The sequence below is a fragment of the Hyla sarda genome, chromosome 6 (assembly GCF_029499605.1).
Source record: "Hyla sarda isolate aHylSar1 chromosome 6, aHylSar1.hap1, whole genome shotgun sequence".
NCBI classification, from domain to species: domain Eukaryota; kingdom Metazoa; phylum Chordata; class Amphibia; order Anura; family Hylidae; genus Hyla; species Hyla sarda.
The window spans coordinates 103,918,051-103,937,443 of NC_079194.1; the positions used below are offsets into that span (position 1 = coordinate 103,918,051).

A 19,393-nucleotide genomic window follows, 5' to 3' on the forward strand; every position below is an offset into this window, starting at 1 on the left:
GATTTTTTCCTGTTTGGGTGCCCAGAGAGATCTACACTGCTCAAAAAAATAAAGGGAACACTTAAACAACACAATGTATCGCCAAGTCAATGACACTTCTGTGAAATCACACTGTCCACTAAGGAAGCAACACTGATTGACAATCAATTTCACATGCTGTTATGCAAATGGAACAGACAACAGGTGGAAATTACTGGCAATTAGCAAGACACCCACCAATAAAGGAGTGGTTCTGCAGACCACTTCTCAGTTCCTATGCTTCCTGGCTGATGTTTTGGTCACCTTTGAATGCTGGTGGTGCTTTCACTCTAGTGGTAGCATGAGACGGAGTCTACAACCCACACAAGTGGCTCAAGTAGTGCAGCTCATCCAGGATGGCCCATCAATGCGAGCTGTGGCAAGAAGGTTTGCTGTGTCTGTCAGCGTAGTGTCCAGAGCATGGAGGCACTACCAGAAGACAGGCAGTACATCAGGAGACGCGGAGGAGGTCGTAGGAGGGCAACAACCCAGCAGTAGGACCGCTACCTCCGCCTTTGTGCAAGGAGGAGCGGGAGGAGCACTGCCAGAGCCCTGCAAAATGACTTCCAGCAGGCCACAAATGTGCATGTGTCCACTAAAACTGTCAGAAGACTCCATGAGGGTGGTATGAGGGCCCGACGTCCACAGTTAGGGGTTGTGCTTACAGTCCAACATCGTGCAGGACTTTTGGCCTTTGCCAGAGAACACCAAGATTGGCAAATTCACCACTGGTGCCCTGTGCTCTTCACAGATGAAAGCAGGTTCACAATGAGCACATGTGACAGACGTGATAGAGTCTGGAGATGCCGCAGAGAGAGTTCTGCTGCCTGCAAGGTCCTCCAGCATGACTAGTTTGGCGGTGGGTCAGTAATGGTGTGAGGTGGCATTTCTTTGGGGGGCCGCACAGCCCTCCATACGTTTGCCAGAGGTAGCCTTACTGCCATTAGATACCGAGATGAGATCCTCAGACCCCTTGTGAGACCATATGCTGGTGCGGTTGGCCCTGGGTTCCTCCTAATGCAAGACAATGCTAGACCTCATGTGGCTGTAGTGTGTCAGCAGTTCCTGCAAGAGGAGGGCATTGATGTTATGGACTGGTCCCCCCCGTTACCCAGACCTGAATCTGATTGAGCACATCTGGGACATCATGTCTCGCTCCATCCACCAATGCCCCGTTGCACCACAGACTGTCCAGGAGTTGGCGGATGCTTTAGTCCAGGTCTGGGAGGATATAACTCAGGAGACCATCTGCTCCCTCATCAGGAGCATGCCTAGGCATTGTAGGGAGGTCATACGGGTACGTGGAGGCCACACACACTCAGGAGACCATCCGCCACCTCATCAGGAGCATGCCCAGGCGTTGTAGGGAGGCCATATGGGCACGTGGAGGCCACACACACTACTTAGTTTCATTTTGACTTGTTTTAAGGACATTACATCAAAGTTGGATCAGTCTGTAGTGTGGTTTTCCACTTTGATTTTGAGTGTGACTCTATATCCAGACTTCCATGGGTTGATAAATTTGATTTCCATTGATAATTTTCTGTGTGATTTTGTTGTCAGCACATTCAACTATGTAAATACGAAAGTATTTCATACGATTAGTTCATTCATTCAGATCTAGGATGTGTTATCTTAGTGTTCCCTTTATTTTTTTGAGCAGTGTATTAATCGAGGCCGGTGAGACCCGTAGAAGCCACCAAGAACCGCCCCAATGACTTGTAGTTAAAATATATTTTTGCTGGGGTGGGCTTTTTTTGGGCCCAGGCCTGGGGTGGGCTTTTTTGGGGCCCAGGCCTCGGGTGGGCTTTTTTGGGGCCCAGGCCTGGGGTGGGCTTTTTTTGGGCCCAGGCCTGGGGTGGGCTTTTTTGGGGCCCAGGCCTGGGGTGGGCTGGGGAGAGGGGGGTTAATGCACTGGGGAGAGGGGGGTTAACGCTGCCGCTGCCATGGGGTGAGGGGTTAAGTTACCCCTCACCCCATGGCAGCGGTAACGTTAACCCCTCATCCCGCAGCAGCATTAACACTGCCGCGGGGTGAGGGGTTAATGCCCCGCTGTCAAGTGAGTAATGTACTTTACATACTCACCAGCTCCTCGTGTGGAGTCTTCCTCTCCCGCTGTCAAGTGAGTAATGTACTTTACATACTCACCAGCTCCTCGTGTGGAGTCTTCCTCTCCTGGCGGCACTCCTCGACTGAGGCGCAGGCCGTCGCCGTCATGTGACGTTACATTGTCACATGACAGTGAGGATCCGCGCGGCCCTGGAAGAAGAGACTCCGCTCCGATAAGAGACTCCGCTCCGATGGCACCAGGGCAGGCAAGTAAACCGAGACGGCGGCTCACGGGCTCAGATCATTCCGGGACACTGCATTGTCCCGGAATGAGGGTGACCGGGACCCGGGACAGACTCGCGGAGCCGCGGCAAAGGAGTAAAAGAGCCGCGGGTTGCCGAACTCTGGTCTATCCCAATTATATGGTCTGTCTTATCACAGTTATATCTAACTGTTCACCTGGGATAATCCCCTGTAATATTTATTTACCATGTTTTACACTCCCGCACTTGCATTTCAACAGCCGGCGGGCCACCAGGATCATCTCCTGACAATTAGCACAGGATTGTATTGTGGTATTATCTCATTCTCTAACTCACATGATATAAAGACTTGTGCACTTGATCCTCCTAAGCCCCTTTTCTGGTATAACTTACAGGCAATTAATCATCCTGTCATCTAGCTTCTAACCTTCTATTTTTGCCCACAAAAAAACTGCTGTTCGCTTACACAATTATACAGCGGAAAATAACCTTGCTTCTCTTCACAGTAAACCAGGCTTTTCATTTTACAATCGACCTAGTTCTGCTTTCAGAGCATGTCCTTATAGGAAAGAGTAACAAATGACGACGCCGATGCAGGCGGCATATGCTTTTATTTCCCTTAAAGTGCACATGCTGACCTTTCTTGGCATAAAATACAAATACCTTGTATAGGACTCTATTAAGTATGACAGATTTCCTACGCCCGAGGCTCAATTATCAGTTTATGATTGAGAGACCCAGCATCCTGGCGCTGCTCCCTCCCCCCCCCCCCCCCTACAGTATCTTCTGTGTTGCAGCAAGTTTTAATGTTGCTCAGTACAGCAGTAAAATGTCATCTGGATGAGAAACACAAGAGCAAATTTTCACATCTCCCTGTTGTTTCTCCCTCAATCTAGATTGTACGCGGATATTATAGGTTAAATGCGATAAACTGAGTTAGGCTGCATTCACATCTCGTTTTTGCAATACTGTTTCCGTATCATTTTTTTTTTTGTAAAACCGCATCGAACCGTATACAACCGTATAGACCTCTGTACGGTTTTAAACCATGTACGGTTTGAAAATGGATGTCCGGTTGCATACGGTTTAATAGGTTTTTTTAAGAAAAAATAAAACGGATACCGTTTTATGTTTGTCCTTAATTAAAGTTCTTCTTGTTCTATTTGTGGGAAGAACTTTCGGCGTGCACTGCGCATGTGCAAACTGCAATACCGTATTGTGCAAACCGGATGGAACCATACGCACATACGGTTCAATATGGTTCCCATAGACCACCATTTTAAAAAAAAGTATAAGGGTTGTGTCCAGTTTTTCACCCGGACATAAAACCGTAGTAGACTACGGTTTTGTGTACAGGAAAAAAAGGGATAAAACCGTAAATGATGCAAAATGAACACAACCTGATGCTACGGTTGGAATACGGTTTTCTATGCATACGGTTTGCAATATGGTTCCATACGTTTTTTCCCTGAAACCGGATACGGGAACTGTTTTGCAAAAACGAGATGTGAATGCAGCCTTATGTGCGTCCTAATAGGAAAAAAAATTTCTAAATGGATTAAAAGGCAACTCCAATGTTTGGGTCTGTTCGCATATTTCCTGACATATGGCACTGCATAGGCATACAGTGGTTCAGTGTTTCCCAACCAGGGTGCCTCCAGCTGTTGCTAAACTACAACTTAAAGCATGCCCGGACAGCCTTCGGCTGTCCGGGCATGCTGGAAGTTGTAGTTTAGCAACAGCTGGAGGCACCCTGGTTGGGAAACACTGCAGTGGTATATGTAACTTATAGGGTCTTATTATAAGGGGACAACAGCAGCAGTGTAAAGTATGGTGGACAAAGCAGCTCTATAGTCACTGATAAGACATGTAGCGTATTTCAGAATACCTCAGAGTTCCTTAGCAGCTAAACTGCAGTCACTGATCATAGCTGTGCCCTATTATCCTGCAGCAAAGCCAAAAGAAAATACAGCCAATACCGAAAATATAAAAATCACCCGTGGAGTAGGGGCTTAAATATTTTTACACCTCTGCTGGAATTCTGCTTGAAATGCGAGTGAAGCACAAATTTGATATTCTTTTTGGCTGTGGTAAAGTCCCCTGTGCTCACTGTCACCCCCTGCAGGGTAATGCATTATGGATCAACTGCCAAGAAGAGGAGAGAAGCCTCTGCACACAATTCTATTCATTCTTATCCATTTTTATCTATTTGTATCCATAGTACAGGTGGAAGATCTGCAGAACATCAATCAACAAGGAACAGGGAGGGAAGGAAGAGCGAGGAGGCGTGCCAACCTGCCACATGAATGGCTCGGCACTGCCTTTTTGACATTTAAAGGGATCCTCCGGTGGAACTTCTTTTTTTTTTTTTAACAACTGGTGCCAGAAAGTTAAACAGATTTGTAAATTACTTCTATTTAAAAAATCTTAAACCTTCCAGTACCTATCAGCTGCTGTATACTACAGAGAAATGTGTGAAGTTCTTTCCAGTCTGACCACAGGGCTCTCTATTGACACCTCTGTCCATGTCAAGAACTGTCTGGAGTTTGCTTTTAATTTGGACAGTTGCTGACACGGACAGAGGTGTCAGCAGAGAGCACTGTGGTCAGACTGGAAAGAACTTCACACATTTCTCTGTAATATACAGCAGCTGATAAGTACTGGAAGGCTGCAGATTTTGAAATAGAATGAATTTACAAATCTGTTTAACTTTCTGGCACCAGATGATTTAAAAACATTTGTTTTCCACCGGAGTACCCCTTTAACCTGTAAAGGCCTAAGGGCGTATTTGAATGCCCTGCGCCCACTCCCACAATATAATGCGGAGTCACGGGCTGACTCAGTGTCATATCAGGTCGGTCCTGGAACCTAGTAACGGCCGGGACCCATGGCTAATACCGGACATCACCGTTCGTGGTGATGTTTGGTATTAACCCCTCAGACACGGCGATCAAAGTTGATCTATAGGCTGTTTGGGCATGCTGGTAGTTGTAGTTTTGCAACAGCTGGAGGTCTACAGCTGGGAGTTGTAGTTGCATACCTCCAGCTGTTGCATAACTACATCTCCCAGCATGCCCTTCGGCGATCAGTACATGCTGGGAGTTGTAGTTTTGCAACAGCTGGAGACACACTGGTTGAAAATACTTAGTTAACAGAACCTAATTGAAGGTTTCCCAACCAGTGTGCCTCCAGCTGTTGCAAAAGTACAACTCCCAGCATGCACGTTCTATCAGTACATGCTGGGAGTTGTAATTTTGAAACAGCTGGAGGTTTGCCCCCACATGTGAATGTACAGGGTACATTCACACAGGCAGGTTTACAGTAAGTTTCTTGCTTGAGGTTTGAGCTGTGGCAAATTTTTTGCCGCAGCGCAAACTCCTACCGGGAAACTCAACGTAACCTGCCAGTGCGAATGTACCCTAAAAACACTACACTAACACATAATAAAGGGTAAAACACTACATATATACCCCCTTACACTGTGGGGGACAGTAAAATGAAAAACGTATTGTATGGCAGTGTTTCCAAAACGGAGCCTCCTGCTGTTGCAAAACAACAACTCCCAGCATTTCCGGACAGCCACTGACTGTCAAGGCATGCTGGGAGTTTAGCAACAGCTGAAGGCACTCTGTTTGGGAATCACTGGTGTAGAATACCCCTATGTCCACACCTATGCAGTCCTCAAATGCGCATGGCGCTCTCACTTCGGAGCCCCGTCGTATTTCAAGGAAACAGCTTAGGGCTACATATGGAGTATTTCCGTACTTGGGAGAAATTGCACTACAAATTTTGGGGGGCTTTTTCTCCTTTTACCCCTTATGAAAAGGAAAAGTTGGGGGCTACACCAGCCTGTTAGTGTAAAAAAAATGTAATTAAATATTTATTACTGTTTAGGGATATGTGCAATTATTGTGAATCTTGATAGCACTTGTAATTTAATCCCCAACTGCGGACTTGATACTATTAGAATTGGACACCTTATATTTGTTATTATATTGATTGAGTTAACAATTGTATTATTTTACCATCTGGAGTACTAATGCTATACATCTGTAATTTTGTCTAAGGGCGGGGGCCAGTCTCTAGGAGAGGGGGTTCATGGGCCCTCTCCAGGGTTGTGCTTAGGCTCTTGTGGGCCAATTTTTTTTATTGTTTTTAGTATGTCTTCCATTTGTGTGTATTGTCTGTATATAGGAATATTGTGCAATATAGATTATACAATTGATTACATATTGGTGTGTTGCTGTGCTTCAGTGTTGCTCCTTACGAGGAACAGGCATCACTTCCCTACCGAAATAAGTGATCAACACTCCATCTGCCATAGTAAGATCAAGAAATATTTATTGATTCATGTTCTTGAAAAAAAAAATAAAGCTCTAGTACAGTACACTTATGTATAACAGTTGTGATCCATATAAAATTCACAGTCCATGTATCACTGCGACCTTCTTACTACAAGAAAACTTTATAACAGTGGAAAAATACTAGTATAAAATTAGTGACGGATTAGGATTTGTGCCCCTTAGTAATGGCTTCATTATTCCCCACGTTAATCTATTACAGGTCGGCTGGACTTATTTGTGACTCCCTGATGTTCCTGTATGAGGCTTTCCCAGCTTGCACGGCAGAACTGTGATACATTCATTTGTTAGAGGTTTGTGATGGTTGGACCGCAGGGCGGAGTCTTTACTTCTTCCGGATGCTGGCGACGGCTTTTCTGGCGGCATCATCCAGGTCATTGGCAGATGTGATGGGCAGCCCGCTCTCCTTTAGGATTCTTTTGGCCTCGTTGACATTTGTTCCTTCAAAGCAAAGAGCAGTGAACGGTCAGTCTCCACAAAAATATTTAGTTTTTAAAGTCTTCGATAGAGATGAGCGAACTTACAGTAAATTGGATTCGTCACGAACTTCTCGGCTCGGCGGTTGCTTACTTTTCCTGCATAAATTAGTTCAGCTTTCCGGTGCTCCGGTGGGCTGGAGACTCTCTCCTAGGACTGTATCCACCTTTTCCAGCCCACTGGAGCACCGGAAAGCTGAACTAATTTATGCAGGAAAAGTCATCAACTGCCGAGCCGAGAAGTTCGTGACGAACCGGATTTACTGTAAGTTCGCTCATCTCTAGTCTTCGTTATAAATATTTGTATTGTTTTCATAAGTGACACTATATCCTCTAGAGCAGTGGTCTTCAACCTGCAGACCTCCAGCTGTTTCAAAACTACAAATCCCAGCATGCCCGGACAGCCAACGGCTGTCCGGGCATGCTGGGATTTGTAGTTTTGAAACAGCTGGAGGTCTGCAGGTTGAAGACCACTGCTCTAGAGCAGCGGTCTCCAAACTTTGACTTTCTGGCTGTTTCAAAACTACATTTCCCAGCATGCCCGGACAGTAGTTGTAGTTTTGAAACAGCTGGAGGACCACAATTTGAAGATCACTGCTCTAGAGGCACACATCTGTGCATACATAGGACTGATACCATCCAGCTTTCCCAGAGCCCTGAATTGCAGTCTACCCTAGGTATGCTGTGATCATTCATGTAATATTTAAAAAGTTGGACTGATTTGTAAATTATTTCTATTTAAAAATTTCAATTCTTCCAGTACTTAGCTGCTGTATACTCCAGAGGAAATTGTGTAGTTATTTTCTGTCTGAACACAGTGCTCTCTGCTGCCCTCTGTCAGTGTCAGAAACAGTCTAGAACAGGAACAAATCCCCATAGCAAATCTCTCCTGCTCCGAACCGTTCCTGAGGCGGACAAAGGTGGCAGCAGAGAGTACTATGGTCAGACTGGAGCATACAGCAGCTGATAAGTACTGGAAGGGTTAAGATTTTTAAATAGAAGTAATTTAGAAATCTGTATAAAACTTTCTGGCACCAGTTGATTTATAACATTTTTTTTCCCTCCAGAGTACCTCTTTAAGCAGAAGCTTTCAGGATAAATTCTCCATTCAATAAGTGACAGTTCACAGCTAATTCTGAAAGAGTGTCTAATACTGAGCTGCTAATTTAACCAGTGACATGGCTTACATGTATGCCAATGGATGAGCGGTCTGCACACCAAAATAAAAACGTTAATTACATTCAAGGACAGTTAAAATATATGCGAAGAGTGTGAACGGGCACAAGTCAGCGCTGCTCTGCTGTACCCAGCACATACAAGACATGGACACCGCTCAAAGGGCTGCTAGGGAAAGATGGAGATCACAAACTTAACATTTACAGTTGTGGTGACGTGACAGGTAGACAACAGATTACAGGAAAATAGGAAGTGGTCCCTACTAGGACCTGATGGCTAAGAGCTACATTCAATGGCCCCGATATGAACAAAAGATACCATTAAGCTGTCTCTTACACCGTGCATTTAATGCTTGTTTTACAAGTTTTTAGAAGCTTTTTTTTGTTGCTTTTTGAAGTGTTTTTATGACGGTTTGTGCTTTACAGAATGCTTTTACATTTTGGGCTCCTTTCACACTATGAATTTCTCCGTTTACAAACTTCCGTCACATGTTCCGTCACTACAGCTGCAAAACCCGGCAGTTCCAAAACCCCTGACGGCCGTGACTAAATTGCATTGCAGCCTATGGGGTTTTGTAACTGCCCGTTTGCACCGTATCTGCCCGTAATTCATTACGGGCGTTATACAGTGACGGGACATCGTGGCGGAAAAATTACTGCATGCAATGCAATTTAGTCACGGCCGTCAGGGGTTTTGTAACGGCCGGATTTTGCAGCTGTAGTGACGGAACATGTGACGGAAGTTTGTAAACGGAGAAATTCATAGTGTGAAAACACCAACAAATGTAACAAAAGGACCACAATTTTGTCTTGTTAAAACGACCGAAAAAATGTACCAGGGTCTGATTTTTATGGCTGTTGTAATTGTGGACATAAAATTAAACTGACATTTTTTTTTTGGGGGGGGGGTGAAAAATGAATATGTTTTAAAGAGAAATAGTCATCCACACTAACCTGTACCAGCAGGAAGTGTAGGTGACAATGATTATAAAGATACTTACCTTCCCCCCAGATCCGTGGTCCCGTTCGTCTAGCTTCTTAATCTGGCGGCAGGCTTTGTGCGACTGACATCACCGTACTCCTGCCATGCACCAAGCCTGCCAATGGATTAAAGAAACGATCGGGGGTAGGTAAATATTGTTATAATCAGTGTAACCCGCACTACCTGCCTGTACCAAGAGGTTAGTGCAGGTGACACGGATGACTGTTTCCCTTTAAGCCTTTAAGGGGTTATTCAGTTTAGGTCACTTTATCCAAAGGATAGTGGATGAGTGTCAGATCGCAGAGGGTCTGACTGCTTGGTCGATTTCCGGTGCTCTGGCCCACCTCATGCACAGAGAGAGCCGAAACACTTTCGTTTATCTTTGGCAATGCATGAAAGGGGCATGTTAAACAAAGCTTTGTGCAGTGGTCGACAAAGCACCACACGAGGAGAGTCAGGGCGCCAAAAAGGAGATCACATTGGTTCCTAGCGGTCGGACGCCCCCCCCCCCCCCGCGATCTAATACTATGCTTTGGATAGGGGATACATTTTACTAAACTGGACTACTCCTTTCTAAAACCAGCACTACACTTGTCCTCAGGTTGTGTGTGGTATTGCAGCTCAGTTGCACTGAAGTGAATGGAGTCAAGTCACAATAACAACTTGAGGACAGGTGTGGTATTGTTTTTAGAAAAAAAATGGCTTTGTTTTTCTATTTCTGTAGAATCCCTTTAAGCTTTACCGATCCCTAAACTATCAACTGTATCTGACCCTCTTTTTCTTCTCCTTGTTAACGTTTTGATTTGGAAAACTAAAATGGAATGAAAACTTCTCTAAAACTTTTTCCCTCAACAATTTCTCATTTCTCGGTGAGCAGCGAAACAATAACTAAACTGCTGTGATAGCGGTGCGTCTGTAGCTCTGAGTGTCTGTCACAAAGCCAAAGAATAGATGCAGTAAAAGAACAGGGAGGCTCCAACTGCTGTACAAAGTCCTTACTGCTAAATATCTCACAGAACAAAGGACCCAATAACAAAACACTGATGTGGGCTTACAGGGCAGTCAGACCTGTATTCACGGCTTTCGCTCCAGAGTCCACTATGTGCGTGTGCTGCATGGCTATGATAGTTACACGCCAATGACGATGGCATTCAATTCCGGTGTTGTATTTAAGCCAAGTCTTCTAGGCCATTTCCTAAGCATCAGCAGAGCATAATACACTACCTACCCAGCACTGTAGGTCATTCTCTCCTAGCTGCACGTCCACACCCTACTGCTACAACTAAGGAGCCACATCACACCAGGTTTTTGGCGCATGGTACACAAAGACAACCTGTCAAAGACGTGTGCACAAGTTTACAAGTCCTGGCTGGCCCATTGATTTTATTAGACAGAATGTAGCCTAATAGTGATGTTCGATCCATTTCCTAAACATATAAGTCAAATTCTGTGCGGAGGAAGAGTGGAGCAGTTGCCTCAAGCACCCGGATTGCTTCTTTTATTTTTAACATGGTGTCTGAAAAATAAATGATGCAATTTGATTGGTTGCTATGGACAACTGCCCCACTCTTCCTTTGCATAGGTTTTGCTAAATCTTCCTCATCTCGTTTCTGTGTGGGACTCAAAAATATGCTCCTGCACAAAAACATTATTTGGGGACAAAATGTAGTTGATGGGCCCACTGGGAACATGCCTAAATACCTATTTGGTATATCACAGCGTCTTGGGCAGAAAACATGGTGTGAATGAAACCCAATTGTTAACTCTTTCCTGGTCCTGTGCTTTACTGCTATGCATTACACTCCTGGCTGTTTCTCATGAGCACATTATGGCCTATCTATTTATACCCAGCTAGGTATCTTGCCTAGTGGGGCAGATTTACTACTGAAACACACAAAAAACAACTGGCCCAAATTTATTATGCATATTAGAGAATTTTTTATTGCTGTGCCAGTTAAATAGGTGTAGGTTTGGATTAGAGAAGGTGGCCTAAAATACTACTGGGTGCCAAAATGGCATCAGAATTTTGGTGCGTGATTCTAGAGCAAATTAGGCTAACCAACAGATGATGTAAGCTCAAAAGTAGACAATCTATAAAAGATACCCCAAATGTGAGGATGGATTCACATGCAGCATTTTGGTCAGTCAAAAGCCAAAACCAGGAGTGGAACAGACACAGGGAAAACTATAATAAATACTGCTTTTTGCACTGCCTTTTGAACCCAGCCTAAGACTGTCTAGGCTATGTTTATACTGTCTAAGCATTATACCACTTTAATCAATGCGTTAATTGTGTCAGCTTACAGCTAGGAGTGCAGCTCATGACCACGTTCTATCCAGTCTCTGCTCTTGTGGACACTGCTTCAAGCCGCCTGGTTTCTTGTCTCCTGGTTATCGCTTACCCTCAGGATAGGGGATAACTATCAAGGGGGATTTCAGCAGTCAGACCTACCGCAACCTCCACACCAAGAAGAACAAAGTTTCCCCTGCAAACAAATGCGCAAGTGCAATAACCACTTTGTTCATTCTTTATCGGAACCTGAATTTCTAACTGAGCTCCTGCCTTCTCCGACATAAAATAGATTTATAACTTTTGCTACTACTCCTGGATACTCAAATATGTTCTATACTCTACAGGTAGTCCAGACTCCTGGCTGCTACTGACTCTACTCTGGATACCATGGCTGGTTCTTGTGGTACAACTCTAAGTTACTCTCAATGTTCTGGAGCAGTGCTCTTCAAACTGTGGCCCTCCAGATGTTGCAAAACTACAATTCCCAGCAGGCCCGGACAGCCAACGGCTGTCCGGGCCTGCTGGGAGTTGTAGTTTTGCAACATCTGGAGGGCCACAGTTTGAAGACCGCTGTTCTGGAGAGTGATTGTTACTTCTGTAACTACCCCTGGACCAGGCATCTACAGACCTACTACTCCCTCATTGTGATGACTTGTTTTACTCAGTATTTATCTCTATGGTGTTCTTCCAGTCTTCTCATGCCAATTGCCTTATCGGTCTTTCCCATTTATCATACTAAACTGAAAAATCCCAAAACTGAAAGTCCCTTGATTGATTCACAGAACCCCCTTGTCTGGTTGATACAATATAAACATCTCAAGATGTTACGTCCTTCTGCATGTAAAACTGCACCCAATACTCAGTGTTTAGCCCCCACCCTAGTACGAACTCTCAGCTTGGATCAGCCATACATCATATCCATCTGTTTTCCTATTCCCCTCAATAGCATTTGTAAAAAGGTAGAATAGTCTGGGAGGAAGAGGAATGTAGCGGCTGCTCTTTCCTTCTCTCCCTTGTCTGCTGTTAGCCGGTATGGAGTCGGCAATTAATGCCAATTTAATATTTTATAACTTTGATTCCTCTTCGTGCTGATCGAGGTGGGAGCAGAAGGATGTGCTGTTATAATGGAGCCTGAGAAAGTCAAAATGTCATTCTGGGGAGCTAATAATGGGAAAGCAGCTGTGTACGGGGTGCAATCCGTTCAAGTGTTATCTGCAGATCTTCTCCGAGATTGAGATAACATCTCATTAGAATGAAGCAGAAAGCACTCAATAAAACGAATCACTTTGTTATAAGTGTTATGTGTACGGAAGAATTCCGTTACATGGAAGAGAGAAGCACTAGAGAGGTCTGAGCGCTCTTTCCTCCTTTTGTTCATATCGTATAAAAAGACAACATGAACCCAAATAAATTATAAGTGAATGAATTCCCAATACATAATATGTTGGTGCTATATATACTATAGAAAAAGAGGGAAAAAAATGTTGGGACTTTTTTTTTTTTCAAATATTTTTTGGCCACTGGGTGGTGTCAGAGAGCTGTACAAAGTTCAGAGCGTAGGTTACATCTTAAAATATAATAGATGTTTAAGGAAAGCAGCAAGAATAATCCATTTAACCATTGCAGCTAAGTTCCAAGATCCATCTGCTTAAAGGGGTATTCCAGGAAAAAACTGTTTTATATATATCAACTGGCTCCAGAAAGTTAAACAAATTCGTAAATTACTTCTATTAAAAAATCTTAATCCTTTCAGTACTTATGAGCTTCTGAAGTTAAGGTTGTTCTTTTCTAAGTGCTCTCTGATGACACGTGTCTCGGGAAACGCCCAGTTTAGAAGAGGTTTGCTATGGGGATTTGCTACTAAACTGGGCGTTTCCCGAGACAGGTGTCATCAGAGAGGACTTCAACAGAAAAGAACAGCCTTAACTTCAGAAGCTCATAAGTACTGAAAGGATTAAGATTTTTTAATAGAAGTAATTTACAAATCTGTTTAACTTTCTGAAGCCAGTTGATATATATATATATATATATATATATATATATAAAAGTTTTTTCCTGGATAACCCCTTTAAGTTTACTAAAGGCAAACCTGAGCACAATTAGAGAGATCACTAAACCACAGCTTAGAGAAAAAAAACAAAAAACTTTCTAATGTCAATCCTATATATGTAAGAAATTAATAGAATTGGACAGATGTGGGTTGAAGTAGTGTTCCAGTCATCCCATTGAATCACACTATTGTCAGTTCCTACACCAGTCTGGAATGGTTGGTAACAGGGAACAATAAACTGCATTCATATTTAGCAAACAGACATGAATTTTACTATCCCTTTAAATGTTCATTTGCAGCACATAATGCCATAAATCATGAGAACAATGCTGTATATAGACTTGATTTCTACGTCCACCATAGTAACAGAGTATATAGTGGGAAGATGATGACTGCTGTGCAAGGGAAAGGGTCTTTATGATCTATGGCTGTAAATATAAATTTTTAATAGTAATCAACAATAAACACCCCCCTTATATGTGATAAATGTTCTGCACAGCAGTCAGTCCTCACTTGGCCTCTCCGGCCATATTCACTCCTGGAACTATATTTATTTGATGTGTACTGGAGAAATACATTCATTTTATTAGAACACATCCATATTCACCAAAAATTAAAAAATCCCCAAGTATCAAGTCAAATCTTATGTCAATGCTTAAACAACCCCCCCCCCCTTCCCCCCAGACTTCATGTTACGCAGCTTTTATAGATTTCTAAATGACAATTTTACCTAGTTATGAAGCAATATAGCAGAAGGGGAATCCTTACATACCTAGGCAGACAAGCCATTCAGGAATCTGATCAATGACATGACCGAAATGAATGTGTGTACCGTATGAACGCACACAGATGATCAGCCATAGGTTTAAAACCATCTGCCTAAAATTGTGTAGACCCCCCCCCCCCCCCCTTCTCCAGGCTATATCTGAACACTGATCAAAGCTTTTGAATGTCATGTGGTGAGGCACACAGGGGTGTTGCTAGCACAAGGCTTTTTGGCCTGGTGCTCCAGATCTCCAGGCAGTTGCCAACCTCGATTGCATCTGGATCATTCATACAGCTTCCTGCTCCACTCATTGTCATAGGCTGCAGGCACTTCAGGCATGCAGCCTATGAGCGGCTGTGGAGCAGTCCCCGCAATGGTCAGCACAATCAACTGATGTCATCGCGCCTTCCCAGGATACAGTCCCTGCGTTTTACAGGCCAGAAGAGAAAAACGCTTAATTCATCATGGGAACATAATTTATTCAAATTGGCCACAATAAAGCATTACCACTACATGGAGCACAAGAGAGCATTATTATTACATGAGAGGGGGTGTTATTATATGAGGATAAGGAACACATTGTGTAAAGCCTACCTTCTTTCCTACTTCACCTATTCATTCCTCCTCTGACTAGACTGATATTTCGGACCCAGGTGACGAATCACAGTATGAGGACATTTCTGAGGAAGGAGATGATATATTGGGTGACGACTCCTCTGGTCCCGTTATTAAGGATAGTTCGAGGAATCCATACTTAGACCCAGGAGAGATTAAACACCCGCAGTCGGGGGAATGGATTCCCCATCCACAAGTTTCAAAGTTTGTTAGCCTGTAGGTTCAGAAAACTCTTGACAAAAAATCTAGGAACAAATAAAAATTGGAGTGCCCTAGATCCTATTGTTCCATCTACTCTTAAAGGTTGGGCACAATGGGCTTTATGCATGTTTGGAAATGCCAATGCCTCTATATGTATGGAGCAGAAGCGATCCACTCTAATGAAACTGGATCCGCAACAATTAATCCATTTGGCATCTTCAGACTCTACCCCATCTGCTGATAATTATCTGTTTGTGGACTCATACATTGAAAAGATAAACAAATACATCCGACAACCATACAGAGGCCTTCCCCCACCTAGACCAGATAACTTCTCTTTAATACAGGTTTCTTATCAACCAACCCCCTTTTTTTTTTTAAGCGGGCAGCTAAGGCCTCTTCCCAGAGAAAGCCTACCTCCTTCTCTACTAGGCCCTCATAGCCCTCATATATGGGAGCCCAGGAGCCCAGCATTATTACTTTATTGCGAACTCGGAAAAGTTGACCAGTTTAAAAAAAATATGAAAAAAGAAAGAAACAATGTGATTGATTGTTAAGGGCAATTGGTCAACATTTCCTCTGCACAGGTTTTGATAAACTCCCCGATTATTACTATATGAGGGTACATGTGTACATTATTAATAAGTGGGTGCACCACTGAGGCATTATTTGTGAATGCATATCAGATCTAAGATCCTGCTAATCTCAGCAGTTGTGTCAGCAATGTGGCTGTGTTCTACCACTATGCTGCCCCAGTGGGGAGTTGAGCACATTAACAACATCAATGAATATAATAGTATGTGAAGGTGTGGGAAAGAGTTAAAAGCAGGAATGTGGTATAAGGCTGGCTTCACATCACAATTTGAGTGCGCTCTGCACAGATACGATTTCAGAAGCTCAAATCGCATTAATCGTATCTGTGCAGGGACAGGTACTGACAGATCCGCAGCCATTAACTATTATGATGCTGCGGACCCAACCATAGTCTGCTAGTGACTACGACCTGGTCATTTTCTCAGCATGTCAGATTTTTGACACGGACTAAAAATCGTGGCAGCCTCTATATGTATGGATACGATTTCAGGCAATTTGAGCTTCCGAAATCGTATCTATGCATCGGAAGGTGAAATTGTGGGGTGAAGCCAGCCTGAGAGATACATGGAATATTATATTCTGTAATTGCAGACAGCTTCGGGTATCTTTATGTATCTAATATTTGTTGTTTATCACAGATTATATGAGTATGGGGATTCTACAGCCGGGAGATCTTTATCTTGGTGTATCATATAAAGCTCTGGATAGTCTACCAGTACCGATCATCCCCAGAGAGTGACACTTTCATTTGCCTGGATTAGAAGACTTTATTGCTCTCTCATATCAGAGCTTTCCTCTCTTTACAGACCTGTAGCCTATATCCCAGTCCCAATAAACCTGATCCTGTTTTGTGCTGCTGCTTATCAAGTAGAAAATATCGTTGAAGAATATAATTTATACTCATCCCATAAACTGCTCTACAACACCCAATATTAGCTCACTATGATATAACGCACAGCAAGGTGGTCAGACTCTTCAATGTCAGTTTAATTTAAAAAAAAAGCACCTCTTATCAGAATTTTTAATCTTTACAATGGTCCGAGCCATGTTTTTGATACATAGCTCACAATCCAATGAACAACTTAAAATGCAAAAATTCTGTCTGCCTATTGCCACCACTAGAGGGAGTTTAGGAGCCTTCTGCAGTAGTTTATACATAAAACTATTTCCCACAAGTTCCTCCTAATAGTGGCTAAAGGAAGACACAATATTATAACTCAACTGTCTATGTAGGGGATTTGGAGCTCTGTATCATTGCACTGAACACTATAAAGATATATCAAGAAATAAATCTGCAGAGAACTACATAATTACGAAAGGTGGACATTCACCCTAAGAGTTCAAAATATATTATGTCCTAGGCAAGAACTCATCTCTGTGTATCCAAGGATAATAGTACTACAGGAGGCCATTCTGTGCACCTTACAACAAAATTGGTCTTATTGCTGTTTTTATTCCGTGTGTCCCATAACAAAACACAATAATCCGTTGTCTTGGCAGGTGGGCGGCTTCTTGATTAGTCACCTAAATATATGCAATTAGAAAGTTCCCATGTTCAAAAAGGACCAGTAATCCCTTCCTCATCCCCTGATCAAACAGCCTGTAATTATTATACAGTCCTAACAAAGATTTGCTCATAAAATCCCCCTAAATCAAGGCAGATTTGACTGATTAAAACGTTCTTCATCAAGACATTTTGTAATTCACTGAATGAGGACAAAGATTATACAGGCGGCTGTAGAGCTGTATTCTCAGAGCTGTTCTTCCTGAGGAATGCGGGAATATAATACTTCTTAAAGGAGAAATGAGCTGATGTTGTCCCTACTCACAAGACTATGTCATTGTAACCTACGGAAATTTTCCATGCAGCATTCCATCATGTGAACATTGCCTTAGGGTAGGGTCACACGTGCTGCATTTTGCTGCATATCTTCCTACTGAAGTCAAATGGGTAGCAAAATCAGCTGCAGAAAATACAGCACGTGTCACCCATCTTAACGCATTCCTGATATTTCAGGTGACTTTTTAGAATAAGCTTCCCTGTGTGTGTAAGTGCGGAGCAGCACTATTGCTGGCCATTATATAACTTGTATGTGGCATTTTTCAGAAAATGTATGCTCTGCAGCCTTCATCTATATTTTTCAGTTCTCCAAGAGTTGGTGGGTTAAGTCACATGTCTATAGTGCCTGCCATACACTAAACACACAGGGGAGAAGAATCTACACTTCAATGCCACACTCTAAACTGCAGCTGCAGCCTTGGGGTGAGATCTCTTACAGGATTATCTACAAGACAAACACTGAGCAGACACAGGACAAAACTGAGCTGAGGGAGAGACATAAAGCTTGAAAACAAAAAAAAAGGGTTATAGTCTGAAAACATAAATTACAGAGTTTCTTATGTTTGTTGATCTATGCAAAGTTTGTTGAAATCCCAGTGCCTGTTTAACTCCAGTTAGGAGGTTTGGACTTTGCTGCAGGGTATGTTCAGGTTGTAGGGTTTTTTGTTGTACACAATAGTGCAGTTAACTAAGTTTTTGGATCAAAATTATACATATTTAACGGAAACTAAAATGCAGCGTGAACCCAGTCTTAGGCTGGGTTCACATCACGTTTTCAGCCATACGGGACCGCATACGGCTGGGGGGAGCTAAAACTGGGTACCCCCGTATCCACAGTTTTTGGTCTGGTGGCAAAACCGCATACTGGGCAAAAATGAGCACACCGGATTCAGCTTTCACTCCGGTCTGCTCATTAAAATAAATTACATATGGGCGGCATACGGGAGCGCCCGGTTTTAGCTCCCCCCAGCCGTATGTGGTCCTGTCTGGCTGAAAACATGATGTGAACCCAGCCTTAGACAGTTTTAGCTCCCCCCAGCCGTATGCGGTCCCGTCTGGCTGAAAACGTGATGCGACAGTTTAGACAGTTTTAGTAAATCTGAACCAGCATCTAAACAAAGTATGTGATGATTTACTGGACTGGAGAAGAAGGGTCATCTAGCACTGTAAAGAACTATGATAAAAACAAGGCTACATCTAGAAGCTAAGCTACAAAGAGTGTGTGCAACAATATGTCTGATTATGTTTTTATTATTAAACTGAACAATAGAGCTCTTTTGAATGCATTATCACTAGCCTATCAATAGCAGGAGGGGGCAGGTGAAAGAGTAACACAGGACTACACGACCACATCATGGTGGGGTTTTTTGTAGTGTGTGGCCAGGTAGTTTTGCACTGGAGCTGTATACATAAAATGGTACCATTCTAAAAGACTTTTTGCAGAGTTGCTTTTTTATGATTTCGCATGAACTGGAGCAATAAAAGGTTGCGGAAATGAACATATCCTTTAGGCACAATTCCCAGCGTCTTCCCATTATGCTCACACAGGAATACATCTATTTTAGGTGTAAGGGTTTTCTCCAGATGCGCTAACACACTAGAAGCAGGTTTAGGTTACTTGGGTTCAAATGACACTGACCCCCTGGATGGGAAGAAGCATAGCTATAGGGGGTGCAGAGACAGAAGTCACACCAGGGCGCTGCTGCTCGA

At 43.2% G+C, this 19,393-nt stretch overlaps 1 protein-coding gene across 1 annotated transcript in view; it reads right to left on the bottom strand.

The window, feature by feature from the left end:
- Positions 1–6,652: 6,652 nt before the first annotated feature.
- The window catches only part of SUCLG2 (succinate-CoA ligase GDP-forming subunit beta), a 285,301-nt gene continuing 272,560 nt past the window's right edge, over positions 6,653–19,393 (bottom strand). The window contains exon 11 of the mRNA XM_056524572.1: positions 6,653–7,132. Within this exon, the coding sequence (XP_056380547.1) occupies positions 7,017–7,132 (116 nt within the window). The 3' untranslated portion in view covers positions 6,653–7,016. The remainder of the gene's footprint in view (positions 7,133–19,393) is intronic.